This window comes from Neoarthrinium moseri, assembly GCF_022829205.1.
Source record: "Neoarthrinium moseri strain CBS 164.80 chromosome Unknown scaffold2_Wmoseri_CBS_16480, whole genome shotgun sequence".
NCBI classification, from domain to species: domain Eukaryota; kingdom Fungi; phylum Ascomycota; class Sordariomycetes; order Amphisphaeriales; family Apiosporaceae; genus Neoarthrinium; species Neoarthrinium moseri.
Window position 1 is genome coordinate 22779 of NW_026055116.1, and position 15625 is coordinate 38403.

The 15625-nt window shown below is 55.6% G+C and overlaps 5 protein-coding genes across 5 annotated transcripts; 2 read left to right on the forward strand and 3 right to left on the reverse strand.

The window, feature by feature from the left end:
* Nucleotides 1–2281: 2281 nt before the first annotated feature.
* On the reverse strand, nt 2282–3588 carry JN550_000747 (uncharacterized protein; the record flags this gene model as incomplete). Its single annotated transcript, XM_049319326.1, has 4 exons — nt 2282–2640; nt 2882–3047; nt 3107–3325; nt 3391–3588. The coding sequence occupies 4 exons, from the start codon at nt 3586–3588 to the stop codon at nt 2282–2284; spliced, it is 942 nt and encodes a 313-aa protein (XP_049176653.1).
* Nucleotides 3589–4793: 1205 nt separating this feature from the next.
* Nucleotides 4794–7519, forward strand: JN550_000748 (uncharacterized protein; the record flags this gene model as incomplete). Its single annotated transcript, XM_049319337.1, has 3 exons — nt 4794–5687; nt 6001–7335; nt 7391–7519. 3 exons carry the CDS (start codon nt 4794–4796, stop codon nt 7517–7519), a joined length of 2358 nt encoding a protein of 785 aa, XP_049176654.1.
* Nucleotides 7520–8774: 1255 nt separating this feature from the next.
* Nucleotides 8775–9564, forward strand: JN550_000749 (uncharacterized protein; the record flags this gene model as incomplete). Its single annotated transcript, XM_049319348.1, has 2 exons — nt 8775–9125; nt 9313–9564. 2 exons carry the CDS (start codon nt 8775–8777, stop codon nt 9562–9564), a joined length of 603 nt encoding a protein of 200 aa, XP_049176655.1.
* Nucleotides 9565–10239: 675 nt separating this feature from the next.
* On the reverse strand, nt 10240–11286 carry JN550_000750 (uncharacterized protein; the record flags this gene model as incomplete). Its single annotated transcript, XM_049319358.1, has 1 exon — nt 10240–11286. One exon carries the CDS (start codon nt 11284–11286, stop codon nt 10240–10242), a length of 1047 nt encoding a protein of 348 aa, XP_049176656.1.
* Nucleotides 11287–12527: 1241 nt separating this feature from the next.
* Nucleotides 12528–15213, reverse strand: JN550_000751 (uncharacterized protein; the record flags this gene model as incomplete). Its single annotated transcript, XM_049319369.1, has 4 exons — nt 12528–13100; nt 13153–13584; nt 13638–13796; nt 13846–15213. The coding sequence occupies 4 exons, from the start codon at nt 15211–15213 to the stop codon at nt 12528–12530; spliced, it is 2532 nt and encodes an 843-aa protein (XP_049176657.1).
* Between the last annotated feature and the right edge of the window lie 412 nt (nt 15214–15625).

Below are 15625 nucleotides of genomic sequence, written 5' to 3' on the forward strand. Positions count from 1 at the left end.
CGTTGGAATTTTAGGTGGTTGGCAATTGACCAAGGAGAAGCTGACAGACAGACAGGCAGCTGCACTGCAGCCTGAACAACAAGACCTAGATGAGCCACGCCGCGTCACGCCTAGATATTGTTGTTTTACATAACCCACAGTAATGCCGGATCGTGCGAGATACTCTTTGACAATGGTCCCACGCTCTGCATATACATATGCGGCGCTGCAGACTAGGTGTCTAAAGACCTACGCAAGTAGACACGGTGTGTAAGTGACTAGTCCTCATCTTGTCTGGTAACCCGGCGACTAGAAACCATTGGGCATGTATTGTATGACTGTCTGAGAAGGCGAACACTGATGGCTCGCTTTGCTTTGCGGATGCCGTGTAAAGCATCAAGTTGCCAAGCCTACATGAAGACCCCGAGGTGCATCTGTAAGCATTCTCGGCGAAACACCCTGGATCTTACCACTGTAAGTATACATCTCCCGCTATTGATGCCACCTTGCATTGAAGGACCGGAAGGGTTCCGGGCGATACCTGTTGTTTGGTTACGTGGCAAGCACGGCAGACGAACGAAGACAGCTTTACACGTGTTGACAATCATGCGTTTAAGCCACCCAATGAATTGGCTGTGGTGATTGAGGTGAAACCGGCGCTGAAGCCAGACAGTTTGCATTTGGGGCTGAGATGAAAAGGAAGGCGGCGAGATGAGCAAGTTTCTTTCTGCATGTGAGATGCTGGGATCGTATCATAATGGAGATGCCCAGAAGAACCAGCCGGCCACGAGGAGACCCTGTCAGTTTCACTCAAATCCCGAAAAAGGGTCCGCCCGCCCGCCCGCCAGCCAGGACTGCCGCCGGGTCAGCGATCAGGAACCATGGCATGATATGTATCAGAAGGCATTGCCATCAGACTATCGGTGAACGATATTGAGCCAGCGTGTTCCTCTAAGCGACAAGTGCTTGCCATCTTTTTGGAAAGAAATCATCTGTACTTGTGTCAAGTTGAATATCTACTTCATTGGTCGGCTCTCGATCAGAGCTGCCCAGGTCCCCATCTGGAAAGTGGCCAAAGTTGACGTCGCTGGTAATTACGTACGTATCAGCGTATGATCCCGTCCACGAAACGTTAGGCGTCAAGAGAGTAGAGATCGCGAATCGTGACGCATTAGACAAAGCTCCCATCTTTCGGTTATCTGAGACATGGATGCAAGTACTCCATCGTAGTCCAGCCGTCCTGTTTGCTTTTTGCTGCGCCCCAATGCCTCTCGACGCTTTTGATACTCGAGCATTTCCAGAAGCGCTAGAAGCACTCGAAAGCCGCCGGAAGAGCCCCCCATAAAAATAAGCCGCCCCACCGTGCGGATAGCTTGAAACTGGGGAAGTTGGCGACGCTGACGCCGGCTTTAGGTGCCGTTGTCTTTTGAGTCAATTGCTCGCCGCGGAATTGGTTCGGGTTTCCCTGGGCGCAGTACGGCGCTTCTGGACAGGCATGACATAGTCCTTTGATCGAAGTATAGACACGGAACGATTTCCGTGAGAGGCTAGCAATAGTCCACGATACCATCTCGACCGCCTTTGACACACAGACTGTTCAAGTGCGGCCTAGGGGTTGACCTTTGGCCATGTGGCTTGAGGAGGCGTCACCGATCTTCAGCATAGTCGCTAGATTTAGAAAGGCCTACGAGCAGATGGAATTGTTGCCTCGGCGGTGGCAACGCTTCCTGCATCCGATTTTCCATCACATCAACATGTGGAGTGTGCACATACAACCCTCCCAAACAGGAACCCTTGAATTCGGCATTTGCAGTGCACCTACATCGATGTCGACAATGGCATGTTCTCCTGATATCTACTACAGTACGTAGCAACAGGGCCACTGATACCAACCGCGATGGAGCCGCATCAAAGGCCGTTCTCACCCGCTGTTGGTGCCGCGGCCGGGCGTGGTCAGGTTCATATCCCGCCTCCGAGGTGGGATCAGCAGTACTATGTAACTGAGAGACCATTCCCACGATTGGCCGTCAGCAAACCTTGCCTGGCACCGTTCGCATGGCACTTGCGCATGGGCGAGTTCTTACTGGGCCACACGTCTGCTCGCGGCAATACTAAATGCAGCAAACCCCAGCATGCTCAACCCATCATGCTGTGTCACAGCACCAGTATGCTGCTGCAGGCACATACCATAGTACAAGTTAGTTTCCTGTAGTTGCTGCGCTGCGGTGCCTCTCCGATAAAGAGCCCAGTCCCGCGCGCATCCGGACGCAGGCGGTGACGCGCACTCTTTCGCAATGATCTACTACCAGCCCCATGGCCAGTGATTGATCCCATCTTCACTCACTGACGTCTGCCGCTCAGCATGGGGCAGAGGCCAGACAGGGTCGGGAATAATGAGCCAATGCAATTTCGTCAGACGGGCAGCTGCGGCGTCGCCGTGAAGGGGAAGCCGGCTGGAGCCCTTTGCTTGTGCTAAACGAAAATGGTGGTGGACCTGGGCGAAAGGCCCCGTCGACAGACCCATGAGATGTGGACCCGAGGCCTGTGGATGCGGCGGACAACTAGTTGAGCCGGAGGCAGAGGGCCATGCCAGAAAGAGCCTGGGTTCTGTGGGAATGATCCCTGAAGCCACGCGCAGATCTGACGGCCTGGCGAATCGTGCTGACGGCGTGTGAGCATGGCAGTGGACATGGCATGACTAAAGGCTGAGGACCGCAGCGGCCGACCCATGCCTACGGTTACATCCAAGTGGGCGCCTTCGCCCTCTAGCACCATCGGTAGCAATGCATGGGAGCATGGGAAGCAGGGCTGGCTTTGCGCGAAGCGAATTCGATCCCTAGTTCGTAGGAGGGTGTCCCAACATCCATGTGGTCGCCATCCATCGTTGTTGCACCGTACTTACAGTGCAGAACTCCTATCGGCGCTTCGTGAGCCGTGTCCCCGTCCCGCACTGGGGCCATGTTCTCAGCCATTCTTGCTACCGAACTGCTGTGCAGTAGTTCCGTACGGTGCACAATGATCGCTCTCCTCAAGATGGCGGCTGACACATCATTCTGGCCGTCTGATAACTGACGAACAAACAGCGTTTGCTCCGACGGTCTTGCCTGTCCCGTCTGTTGCCGGCGACAGCGCAGTTGGCCTCTGATCCGGTCGGCGCGGAGAACGACAGACGTCCAAGCCAGTCCGCTATAGGAGGTTTCACGAATGTGGCATACATGTTTACGGGTTTCACAGCTGCCATGTAGTCCAAGTCTAGCTCCTGTGTGCCAGTGACACCGAGATGAGGTGCTGGAGGTGAGCACATGGGTACGCAGCTCTCGGGAGTCTGGACATCGGCCATTGGGCCCTGCGTGTTGGATAACATAAGCCTGTGTGAGATGACCCTGCACCCGCGTTACTATAAATTCTTACCCCCAATCGCACCATCGTCAATCGATTCAGCGCGGAGGTGACGGTCACGGCGACGAGCTTGGCTCCATATGTAGGCATTCCGCTGGGCCATCCGCCAACTGTCGGGTGAGATAGTTCGTCATGGAAGCCGAGAGGCGAACAGTGGAGGGGCGAAGACGGCTTTCTCGAGAACGGCAGAGGCTCGTCGCGATGAGCCATATATAGTTAGTTATGTAACTACCAGCCATGTCTCGAATGTGCGGGTGAGTTAACTGATGTTGGCTACGACCGCCCACTAGTGCTGCTGTTGATTAGTGATACTGTACGATCGCCTTGGGAGTGGAATGTCGGTCTTCCGTGGCGCGCACACATTCCTGGTGGCAGGCAGTTGGAACCTCGGGCAACCTTTGAACAAGCAGCAGCACTGGACAGGAGGCCGTTCCGTTGCCAGCCGGATCATGGCTTGTTAGGCATGTCTGTCCAGTGCGATGTATGGACCACAGTGCGACTGGTCAGGCAGTACCTTCAGTTGCTTTTCGGCCACCGTAAATTGCTCAGAGATTGGATCGATGGGAACGAGCATGGAGCACCGCGTGGATGAGTTATTAGCGTTGCATGCAGATTTTCTCCTCCCCAAGACACATGGCACTTTCACACACCACCCAACGTCTGCCGCACCACAACCGTCCGTCCCATATGTAATCCCCGTCGCATGTGTACTATGTAGAGGTCCTCCGAAAGCAGCCATGCACGGAAGAACGTGGCCTTGCCCTCCACGCCGACGCCCATGTATGTATATATGTATATGTGCATGTGTGTGTACGCCAGTGAGGTATTTGGTTTCTGTAACCGCCCGTGCGGCGCATTGCGCGTGTCTCTCGGCCTTTTTGCGTTTTACCAACGAACGAGTCTCTCGCGGCAGGCAGTTTGTTCGGCTGCAACCCAAGGGGGAGAGGGGGACGTGCTTGTCCTGCGTCCATCATCCCAAGGCCAGGTAACTAGCTAGACGCAGCCCGGGGCCTGTCTCTAGATGGATACCCTCCTCACCCCCCTCCCCACTGGAACACCATACCACAGTGGTACCCTGACCCCCCAAGACGGCATGGGCTGGTGCTCCCCCTGCAACCCTGTAGGCTTGTACATGGTGTCGCGCTGAGTACCGAGTACATGATCGCGTAATGCCTCCTGGCCGCCCAGGGGCCCCCCCGGCTTATAAGCCTGACTTCGATTCACTCCTCCTTCCTAACCACATGGCGACCCGCACCCATCAAATGTCCAGGACCCAGGCCCCAAAAAAAGCGACCCCCTCTTTTTTTTCTGCTTCCTTGCCGCAAGCCCTTTTCCTCTTTGAAAGTCCCTATTTGAATCAGGACTATGGGCCTGGGCTGGTTTGAACTGACAAATTCCTACTGAAACCCAGTTAGATGGCTGCTCAGCAAAACCAGCCGACGCCGACTCCGACTAGCACCAACACCAGCACCAGCACCAGCACCAGCACCAGCACCAGAACCAGTTCCAGAACCAGCACCAGCGCCAATACCAGCACCGCATTGTCCAACGCAAACAACGTGGGCTCGACGAGGAATAAAGCCGCGCCGTCCTCTCCTGGCCGACTAGGACCAGCTCCCGCCCAGCAGCAGCAGCAACAGCAGCCGCCCGTCAAAGCGACGCCTCCGCCTGCTGCCACCACTTTAACTACTGGTACTGCTACTCCTAATAATACTACCACCACTACCACCACCACCACTGGCGCGGCCAACAGAGGCTCTGGAATCATTGAAGCTTCCCCCGACGGGCCCATTGCTTCCCTGAACAACTTTCGTCAACACCACGCCACTGCATCCACCAGCAGCACCATCTCGTCGTCGCTGTCGTCGACCCGTTCCCAGAAGTCCGGAGGTTTATTTGCATTTGCCCGCTCCTTTTCCAACTCGTCGTCGTCGGCCTCGTCTTCGGCCTTTGCAGAGCCCACCGTCCGCCCCCGCAACTCGTCGACCGCCCTCGGACTCGGCCGCCAGAACCGCCTGTCCATTGCGCTAGATTCACCGTCCAGTGCTGGTGAATTGTCTCCCCGCTTTCGCCTTTCTCCCACCAACACCAGCTCGTCCGCGGCCACGACTCCAACCCTCCTCAGCCCTCACCTTGACCCAAAGCGATCCAGCCAGTCCTCGCTCCTGGGCGATCCCATCACCAGCCCCTACAGCGAGACAAACCCAAACACTCAACCGCCCATCCGCCTCCCTGTTGCGCACAACAAGATGCATCAGACGTCGTCGAGGTTGCTCCGTATGACGGACGACGACCGTCCGTTCACAAGGGTAAGTGCTTTTCTTTCCTACCTCGGGATCCCCTCTTTGCTTTTTTTTTTGTCTTTTCTATATGGGTCACGTAGGGTCACCTCATAGCAAGTGAGCAACTGTGATAGAGAGAGGGAAAAAGACAAAACACAAAAATTTCCCTGCCTGTCGTCACCGACGTCCACATCATGCTCTGCGGTTGACGGGTGCTTGTGTGGATGGTGGTGGTGGTGGTGGTGGTCTTCTCGTCTCCTACGTGATGACGTCCCTTCCTCCCCCCGTGTCTCGCTTTTCGGGAGACATCTGTTGCTCACAGTATCTTTCTTCTCTCTAGGACTTCAAGGACTTGTTTTCGACTCTCATCGTCAGTTTGCTGCCGCTTTCCGCACATCGCGTTCGCTTGACCAGAGTGGAACACACATTTCTGTCGGAAGATGCAATCAACAACCTTGGCTCGCTCAAGTTTTCGCAGTCCAACCGCATGCCGGACCCCAAGGACCCTTCCCGTATTGTAACAACCACTACGACTACCACTTTCTCCATGGCCAAGGATATGGCGAGGTCAATATGTCAGCGGTTTGTAGAAGCACGATTCATCGAGTCTGCCGATGGCAAGCTGCAGCAGGTTTACACCATGAAGGGCTCGGTCTGGCAACTAACATCCAAGGGTGTCGCTATTCTGGATCAGTTCTGCTCGCGCAATGGAATCCAACAGAGACAGATTGGTGATTTGGTGGCGACGGGTGTCAGCCAATTGGTCACTCTTGAGCGAGATGCCCAGTCGGATAAGATTGTTATGGACAGAGGAACGATGGAGGTGATTTTCAGAAGATTCTGCGGTCACAACGGCCTCAACCTGAAGTCCAGCGTCAGCACCGCAGACTCCGACTCTTTAAGTGACTACCGCGACGGCATGACGGGTGTCAAGATGGCAGTGGAGCGTAAGATCACGGGCAAGACGTACAAGGAGACTTTCACGGGCAAGGCTTGTTCCGACTGGTTGATGGACTGCGCCTCGACTGTAGACCGCCGAGAGACCTACGAGATGGCTTCCCTGTTTGTCGAATACGGACTGATGGAGTCGGTACAACAAGACCGAGGCTACATAGCCTCCTCTCCGTCTGCCGCTCTTTTCCAACCTACCAAGAACTCGATCTACCAGATGACGACTCGGGGCAGAGAGGTTTTCAACGGCGCCGGTGGCCGAGGCCGCACCTCGGAGAGCGAGAGCACCGTGTCATCTCGACCCGGTATCGCCCGAGACTCGAATACTCAACGATTAGACAAGATCCTTAACGATGCTGCCCTGAGGCTGCTGTTCCGCGAGAACTTGCGCGAGACTCACTGCGAAGAGAATCTTTCCTTCTACCTGGACGTGGATGAGTTCGTGCGAAGCTGCCGACAGGCTATCCGCTCCGCCCAGAAGAACCCGAATGCCACGTCGATGGACGGGATCAAGGAAATCATGGCTCAAGCCTACGGCATCTACAACGCCTTCCTCGCCCCCGGTTCTCCCTGCGAGCTGAACATTGATCATCAGCTCCGCAACAACCTGGCGACACGTATGACAAAGGCCGTCGGCCAGGATGTCGCCATGATCGACACGTTGCACGAAGTCACGGCACTTTTCGAGGATGCCCAGAACGCCGTTTTCAAGTTGATGGCCAGCGTAAGTGGTCGAAGACCGTTGATCCCTATGAAGTCGAAACTAACTGATCAAACAGGACTCGGTGCCGAAATTCCTGCGCAACCCTAAATACGAGAACACGCTGAAGAACTACGACTTTGACACGATTACACAGCCTGGTGGTCGCATCCCCGAGCGAAGCCAGAGCCGGTCCAACCGCAAGTGAAGATCTTGACCTTGGCACGGTGCAGCAGCATACTGCATTCAACGTATTCAGCTTGGTTCTTCGACTTTGAAATCGGTTGATTTAGCTATACCCCCAGACAGCCCGCCTGTCGGTCAATCAGCCGTTATTTGTGCATACGACATTGTTCTCTTGAGCGTGTTCATCTTCGATCAACTTAATACAATCTTTCCACGTTTTCGTTTTTGCACCACAGCCAAGAATTTCCCGGCTGCCTGGACATGGTGGCGTTGGAAGGATGATAAACCAGCATAGAAGTCACCACCCTGTCGGCGATTCGAATTGCAGAATTATCGATCGGCATGGGTGGAATATTTTCCTTTTAGTCTTATCGACGGAGTATTGTCGAGGGTTGGAGCCGGCATGTGTTTACCGACTGGACGGTTCACCGCTCTGCGATGGGGGAGGCCAACATATTGCCGGCACTGGATGAGCGGACTCGCAGGACGTGCCTCGTCGGAGCCGCTCCGTGTCCCACGCATTGGCTATCTGGGGACGTCGATCAACAAGCAATTATGAGAGATCTCGAGGCTGGAACATTTCGGCGACATTGTCAAGAAGCAGCTGTGTTAAGAATGGCCGGCTGTGGCATGAGCCAGCTCTTGCCGATCTTGGAGGAGGCATCATCAAGGAATGGCTACGGTAATTCCGGCACTGTATATACGATCTGCTTGGGTGACGGCTCCCGCCATCCGCCGTAACTTCGGAATGGAAAACAAAAACTTGCTCCAGAACTCTTGCTCGTGTTCGATTGGCCATGGTGAACGTAGGGATGCAGTTGAAGCGTGACTGTCTTGGATAGGTGAGACCCTCGGTGCACGATGTATGTTGGCCTGGAATGAATATGTCACCAGGACCAGCCCCCTTTCATTCCCAAAATAAAGCAAGCTATTCTCTCTGTGCCTGGGTTTGTTTGGTAAGCCTGGCTTTTATCGCGACATTCATTGGACCTGGAACGTTATTTGCTGTCTAATTGCAGATTCTTTCAAGTTAAGCACTTCCAAACATCCTCGATCCTCACCCGCACACCCGAATCTTTAAGAAGTACTGCTCGTCTCGAGTTGTAAATCTTCACTCCAATATATCCTCTCGGTGTTGTGTGGCTCCAGCTGTCTATTCGTCTCTCTTCCTGTCGCTCCTTACTTGACTTTAGTCACTCGTTATTATACCTGCTATTACAACCACTTCAGCGGGACCACCAAGGGAGAGCCCTCTGCAAGCTATTAACACAAACAAGATGCAGCCCAAGTCTCTTCTCTTCGGCTTCATTGCCGCTGCTTCAGCCCAATCTTCCTCCACGAGCATGGATATGGGGTCTGTTACCGTAATCGCGAGTCTGGCCACCACCTCGACCCTGTCCCCAATTCCGCCAGTCACCATCGCCCCCGTGAGTATCAGCACCAACCCAGCCGTCACCGCCAATGTCTCTTACACCTACTACAACACCACGGTCACTACCAAAGTCGTTGTCGCGGAGCTGACTACCATCTGTGCGACTGCTACCACTTATACCTTCAACGACTGCACGTACCCGGCCACCAAGGGCCAGACCATCACTGTGACCAATTGCCCGTGCACCATTACCAAGGTACGTTGCAGTTTCTGTCCGCTTATGAGCCATGTATCAACCCCCCAAGCCGCGAGGAACCTTATGGGCGCTCTGCAGTCTCACCCCTCCCTCGCCAGCAGCCCCATCGGCACCACAAGGCCAAATCGGCGTATGAAGGGAGAGCGGATGGCTCGGAGGAGAGTTTGGCTGACCTGATGGCAACCAGACATTCCCAACGCTGACCTCGTCGATCTGCCCTGGCTCGACCGGCCCAGCGGCACCCCCGACCAACAACAACGCTCCCGTCCCGCCGCCGCCCGTCAACGCCGACAGCGGCAGCTCCGGCACCACCTACAACAAGCCCATGACGCCCACCGCCTCCCCGACCGGCCCGGTCCAGGTCAACAGCGCCTCGGGCAACGCCGCGGCCGGCATGCTTGCCGCCATGGTCTTTGGGCTCATGGGACTCGCGTTCTAAGACCCTCCATGCCGCCCGCTGCCCTGGGCTTCAGTGGGACAGGGTGGGAAGACAACTGTGGGAGAATGTGCCCAGAACGATGCCGAGTCGACCCGCATATGCCATGAGGTTCTCACATACGAGGGGATATTGGGACATTATTGTTCGTCCGGGCCATTTTTTGATGATGCCTTCTAGCACAGACGAAGAAAAGGAGAAAATCACGAAGACAGACACGCGATTGCCAATGTATGACATGAACTACTAGGTTTCATTTTAATGACGGGGGACCCCAAGGTGGGCAACAAACGGGTATAGAATGGTTACGTATTTCTGGACTGGGGACAGGGAGATTTGTTTGATTCAAGTTCATAATGCTTTCTGATTTGGTTTGGATTCGTCCCCTATAGTAATTTGCAACTGTAACGATGAGCGGTGATCGTATGTCTTGAGATTGACAGCTCGTTATGCATTGTGATTCGCCCTGACCTCAGATACATCCCCCCTTTTCTCTGGGCATAGTTGAAATTAAAGTTAAATAAAAGAAAGACTGCAGAATCCCAATGAGCCACCCCCTTCTTCAATCGTGTTAGTCCATGTAACCTTACGCCTATGGTATGTTGTACCTCCATTTGTCGACGCCCAAACTCCGCTCCCGATGCATCCGGCAGTTCAACCCGCCATTGGGACTCCGCCCTATTGCAACTCCGCCACATGCGTCTCGCTCCCTCTCAATTCTGCAACGGGGCCACTGGGGCCCTGGCCCTGCTTCTCGTTCGGCCAGCCGCCTTGGCCGCCGTGTTGCCCGTTCCCGAGCTGACCCAGGGGCGGCAGCTGCGGACACTGGCTATAGTGTTTATGAGGATCATGCACGTATGGCTGATGTGCACCCCAGCCTCCGGTCAGTCCGTGGGGTTGCTGATACTGCCCGGACAACTGCCGCGTATGCACCGAATCATTCTCCAGCCCCGTCTCGCTCGCCGCCGCTCTCTGGTGTCCGTAGAAACCCTGCACTCGGCCGTGGCTCGGCCGCTGCTGGTGGTACGCCGTTCCTGGCTGGCCCTGCGGCGTGCTCGCGCCCGAGCTGCCGTAATACGAGGTCCTGCGCTCATCGTGCGTCGAGCTCGACCTCGCGCCACTCCCGGAGTGCGTGCTGGTCGTCCCCCCGCGGTACGCGCTCCCGGGACTGAGGCCTGCGCCCGGGCCCAGCGACGGCGCCGCGGCGCTGCTGGCCGTCTTGACCCGGCTCGCCAGGTGCTCCACCAGCACACCGTGGGCCTTGAGGATGGTCTTCTTGACGAAGCCGGCCATGAGGAAGTTGCAGCGGACCTCGACGTCCTCGCGGATGTACAGGCCCTGGCTGGGGGCGCCGAGGCCGAGCTCGACGGGCTGCTTGGGCTCGCCGGGCAGCGTGCCGCCCAGGCTCCAGCGCTCGCGGATGTGCGTGCCCATGGGCGCGTAGCAGTGCGTCTGCAGGCCGTCGGGCCGGTCCTGGAAGGCGGCCGTGTACGTCAGGTCGCTCTTGACGCCCGGCATGTAGCTGATCTTGTCCGTCATGCTCCACCAGGTGCAGGCCGCCTCCTCGGGCGGCGCGTGCGCCGGCGGCGGGATGGGATGCCGCTCGATGACCAGCGGGTTCAGGTCGATCATCTCGGCGTGGTTGTGCAGGAAGTCCAGCACGCCCTGCCGCGTGACGCCCGGGGGCAGCGGCGAGATGGTGGTGAATGTGGTGCGCTTGGACATGGCTGGCCTGTCTGTCTATCTTGTATATAAACGTGTGTATATTTTGTATGTAGCTTGGCCCACCCCGGTACCGCAAACCGGTACTACGAAGGGGGGGTTTGCGAGTTGAAGTGAAAGCGAAGATGCAGATGTGATCGTTGGGAATTTCAACCAGTCCAAGAAAAATTGCGGCAAGCCGGCAACGCTGTAGAATGAACAACAAGGCAAAACCTTGGCCGACCAGTGTGCGCGCTGGTGAAGAACGCCGGCGCCGTCTACGAAAGTCAGATAGCTGGGGACCAGTAAGCAGCCACACCCCGTCCTGCGTGTCTGCCGTCTCGAGCCAAGAGGAGGATCGTGGACTTTCGCGCTGGGTGCGCAGTTGATGGTAGCTATCCCAACGCGGCGGATAGTGTCAGAAAAGGGCCCCAGTAAAAATTGCCAGGTCCGGAAAATGAGGGCGTTGTTGAGATGTCGGGACGAGGTGAAACGGGTGATCGACCGGGGCCGAGCAGAGCTTAAGACGTGGGCTTGCAGGTGACGTCTGCGCGCCCAAGGTACACAATACTATGGTAACTAGGCTGCATCTACGTAGCTCGATCGCCGGGTGGAGCGGTGAAGGGCGTCAATCGCAGCCTATTGACAGTGGACGGCGCTACGTTCCCAAGGGCTCGTGGGGAACAAGGCGCGCTCGCTATGCGACTTGGGGTCGCACTCGGCATCATCGTGTTGTGTGTGTTATAATATACCGAAAGGCCGCTCAGGGACACAGGAGGTGAATTGTTGAGCACCCCCTGTCGCCCTGTGATGCAATCAGCTTGCGCCTGGCCAGGGGTTCGCAGCCCAATACAGCAGCATGCATCTCCTGTACGCGGATGCGTTTCTTCCCCAGGTGGCCGGCTGCATGCCCCTAGAAAAGCCTCGGCGTCCGGCGGCGCGTGGCTGTGAGCAATGTGGTTGCTAAGCATTTAGCGTCGAGTTCGAAAATAGTAACACAAGTGCCGATTGGCACTGATGGGACGTGGCAGCACCGGCATAAAACCGTTGTGTCGCCGCACGCAAATAACATCGACCTGGAGGAGCGGCTGCAGAAACGGTCTCGGATGACTTGATATCCGTGCCATTGCCGGCCTCTTGACCTGGATTGTATATTTAGTTGCGGTTCATTCCCGCCTCGCTGTAGTCCATATCTGCATAGCCGCACGCCCTAGCTATATTCATCATCCCCTAGCTCAGTGGTGCGTTCCATCCGGACCTCGAGGTTATATCTGGGTGCACCATTTCACGAGGAAGCCCGGCAACTCTACGGCAGCTGGGATCTCTTCCAGCGAAACATCCAGTTTCCACATCTTGCCCTCTAACCCACCATGAATAGCGTTACTCCTTCCGCCAATACCAGCTGGTATCAAGATCCCGAGAGACACGAGCCTCTCCCAGGCCATGATAGCCACAGCTCGACCCCAGACTCTTCCTCCAGCACCCAGCGCCACCATGCCGGAGCTGGCTGATTGAAGCCTCTGCTTGCCCATCTGGGAACTGTACTCGTCGTAAGCCATCGCAAAATTGACCGTATCAGTATGCGCGACAATATCGAGGCGGGCAGCAGCGATCAGCAGTGCCAAGTCTAGATCTGACAGGGCTGCCAAGAGATGAAGTTTGGAGTCCGGGGCATCAAGACCGGGCAAGGCTGGTGAGGATGAGATCTTCAGCCGGGGCGACGTGGCTGATAGTGCCGACAGAGGTAAGATGAATGTAGTGAGAAGACCAGCGACAGACTTCGTCGTGTAGAAGTGGTACTCCAGGTGGTCCTGGAAAGATGGCGCTTTATAGAGGGCCTACCCAGGGGTCAGCATAGGCGCAGAAAGGAGAACATAGACCGTGGCTTACCTCTACTTGTTGGTCCCAGTATGCGCGGAACTCGTCCAGGCCATCCAGACTTAAGTCGAATCCCTCTGTCTCCAAGTCCTCCTCATCCACTAGTAATCCCTGTTTGCAAATATCCCAATAAGCCAAGAGACTTTTGGGTAACGATAAGTGCACATAGCGATGACTGAATCGGCTCTTCACTCTCTTCTCCAGGCTTTCCACAACGTCCACCCGGGTAGTAAGGCCAAGCACGGCAATGGGTGCTTTTCGGGCCTGGGCAATGTCGAAAAGATTATATAGCAGGGTTTGACGAGCGTGTGTAGCAAACAGGTCGAACTCGTCTATCACAAAGACAACCGATTTTGAAGTCACGCCGTCATCGGCACCAGTGATTTCTGAAGGGTGGGAGAGCAGAGCCAGTAACGAAGCAAGAGTGTCGGCATAGTTGCTCGTCTGCAGGGAAGTGAGCAACCCGTGTTTCTGTGGAGTCGTTCCGAACGGCTTACCTTGTTCATGTCATCTTCGACCTCCATCTCTTTACCCAATTGCCGCCAGATCTCCTTGAGGGCAAGCTTATCGTCCGTGTGGATGAAGCCGTTGAGCCTGACAACGTGGAAGGAGTCGTGGTTCTCGGCAACTAGATCTCGAACAATACTTTCAACAAGCTATGTTCGATCAGTACTGGAAATCATGATTGCTGTTCAGATGGCTTACCAAGGTCTTGCCGCAACCTCTAGCTCCTATCACCATCATCGAATTTCCTTCACCAGCTAGCACGGTCTGTTCCACCAGCTGATAGGCCTTCTCATACGCCTCTTCTTGCCCCTTTAACTTGATACGCCGGTTGCCTGAACAGCGATCGATGAGAACGCGTTGCATCGTCTGTAGGTGCTGCTCAAAATTGGGAATATCAGGTAATTCTGCCGACTCTGACACCTGGTGTACTGCTGAGGAGCCGTTGGTCCCTGAGATCACGTCCTCTTGCAGGCAGTCCTTGCAAAACCAGTCGTCGTCGGGGATCACTGGGACATTGTAACACTTCTGATGTACAGCCTTGTCGCAGTTTTCGCAAAAAATTATTTCGTTTGGAGCCTCGGAGTCAGGTTTGCCGCATATCGCGCAAACTTCATCGTCTTCGCTTTCCTCGTCATCTTCACCCTCGGAGGCTTGAATCTCGGGCTCCCCACCCTTGGTAGGGGCGTCGGTCTGATTCAAGCGCCCACCTTTGGACTTTGATTTGACAGGTAGATCATCGAAGAACACTTCGGCTGCCGGCTTGTTGTCCTCGCTATTGAAAGCGACGCTTTTGCGAGGCCGCCCGCGTTTCTTGTGCCGAGGCGTCAAAATACCCTTTGGTGTTGGCGGTGGCTGTTTTGAGGTCGTGGTCTTTTGGCCCGATCTTGCACCTGGCCCAGCAAGTTGTTTTACCGCGGGTCGTCGGCCACGAGTTCTGGACGGAGTTCCTTGAGGAACCTCCTCCTCCGCTTCCTCCTCCTGCTCTGCTGTATCGTTGTCAGGGGCATGTCCACCTCGTGGCCTCCCCGTGCTCTTTCTTGCCGTGCCAGGCCCTTTCACTGGCCCATTGGCCTGTCTCGTGCTGCGCGATGCCTTATCCTGGGTGTTAGACTGCTCAGCTATTTCCGAGGGGATCTCGTGCTCGTCCCCAGAGCTAGGTACATCGTAGACATCGTTCTTCCGGGCTTGTCGTGGTGACTTTGCCGGCTTTTTCGGTTTTGTAATCGAAACTGCAGGCCGAGAGCCCTTCTGAAGAGTTGGCGCACCTCGTCCCTCGTCACTGGAACTGGGGATATCATCATATGCCGACGGGGTCTTCCCATTCTGCCGCTTCGCTTTGGCGGCGCCCTGGGCACTGGCCTTTCGCCCGAACCCGAACACGTTCCCTATGGCTGAAGTAAAGGCGGAAAAGCCGTTTGGGGGAGCGGGAGACGAGGTGGCGTCACCGTCCAGCCGTCGTTTCTTTGCTGAAGACGTCGTGGTAACATTCGGCTCTGGTGCAGTCGAATCCTGGTCAGACTGTGGTCGCGCCCGCTTTCGGCGGCCGAGGCCGGTTTCGGGTGCCATTGAAGAGACTCTTGGAAGCTCCGTGTTTGGAGTAGAAGACTATGCAGTTCTCGATGCCATGGTGAGCTTGATTGTGGTGGTTGTGCAGTCGTGCGAGACCGTGTTCTCCTGTAAAAGTCGAGGTTGCAGGTCGAAATAATTGGCTGGCTCGCAGTGGCCCCGAAACACCCCTGGCAGTCTGCTGTAGCAAGCGCGACGCGACTTTGGGGCAATTAACGCGGGGCGGTGGGTCTAGTACCTAAAGGAAAGGTATAATGTAGCGATGCCCTAGTCTTCACTTCTAGACATACTGTTTACTTTCAGTTACTTGCCTGCACACTGAACTTTGTGGAAGATCGCGATGTGCACCCATAGGCTGTTGGTCTTCTCGAAACCTGGAAAAAACTTGCTTGTCACCGTGAGAGTAGGTCAT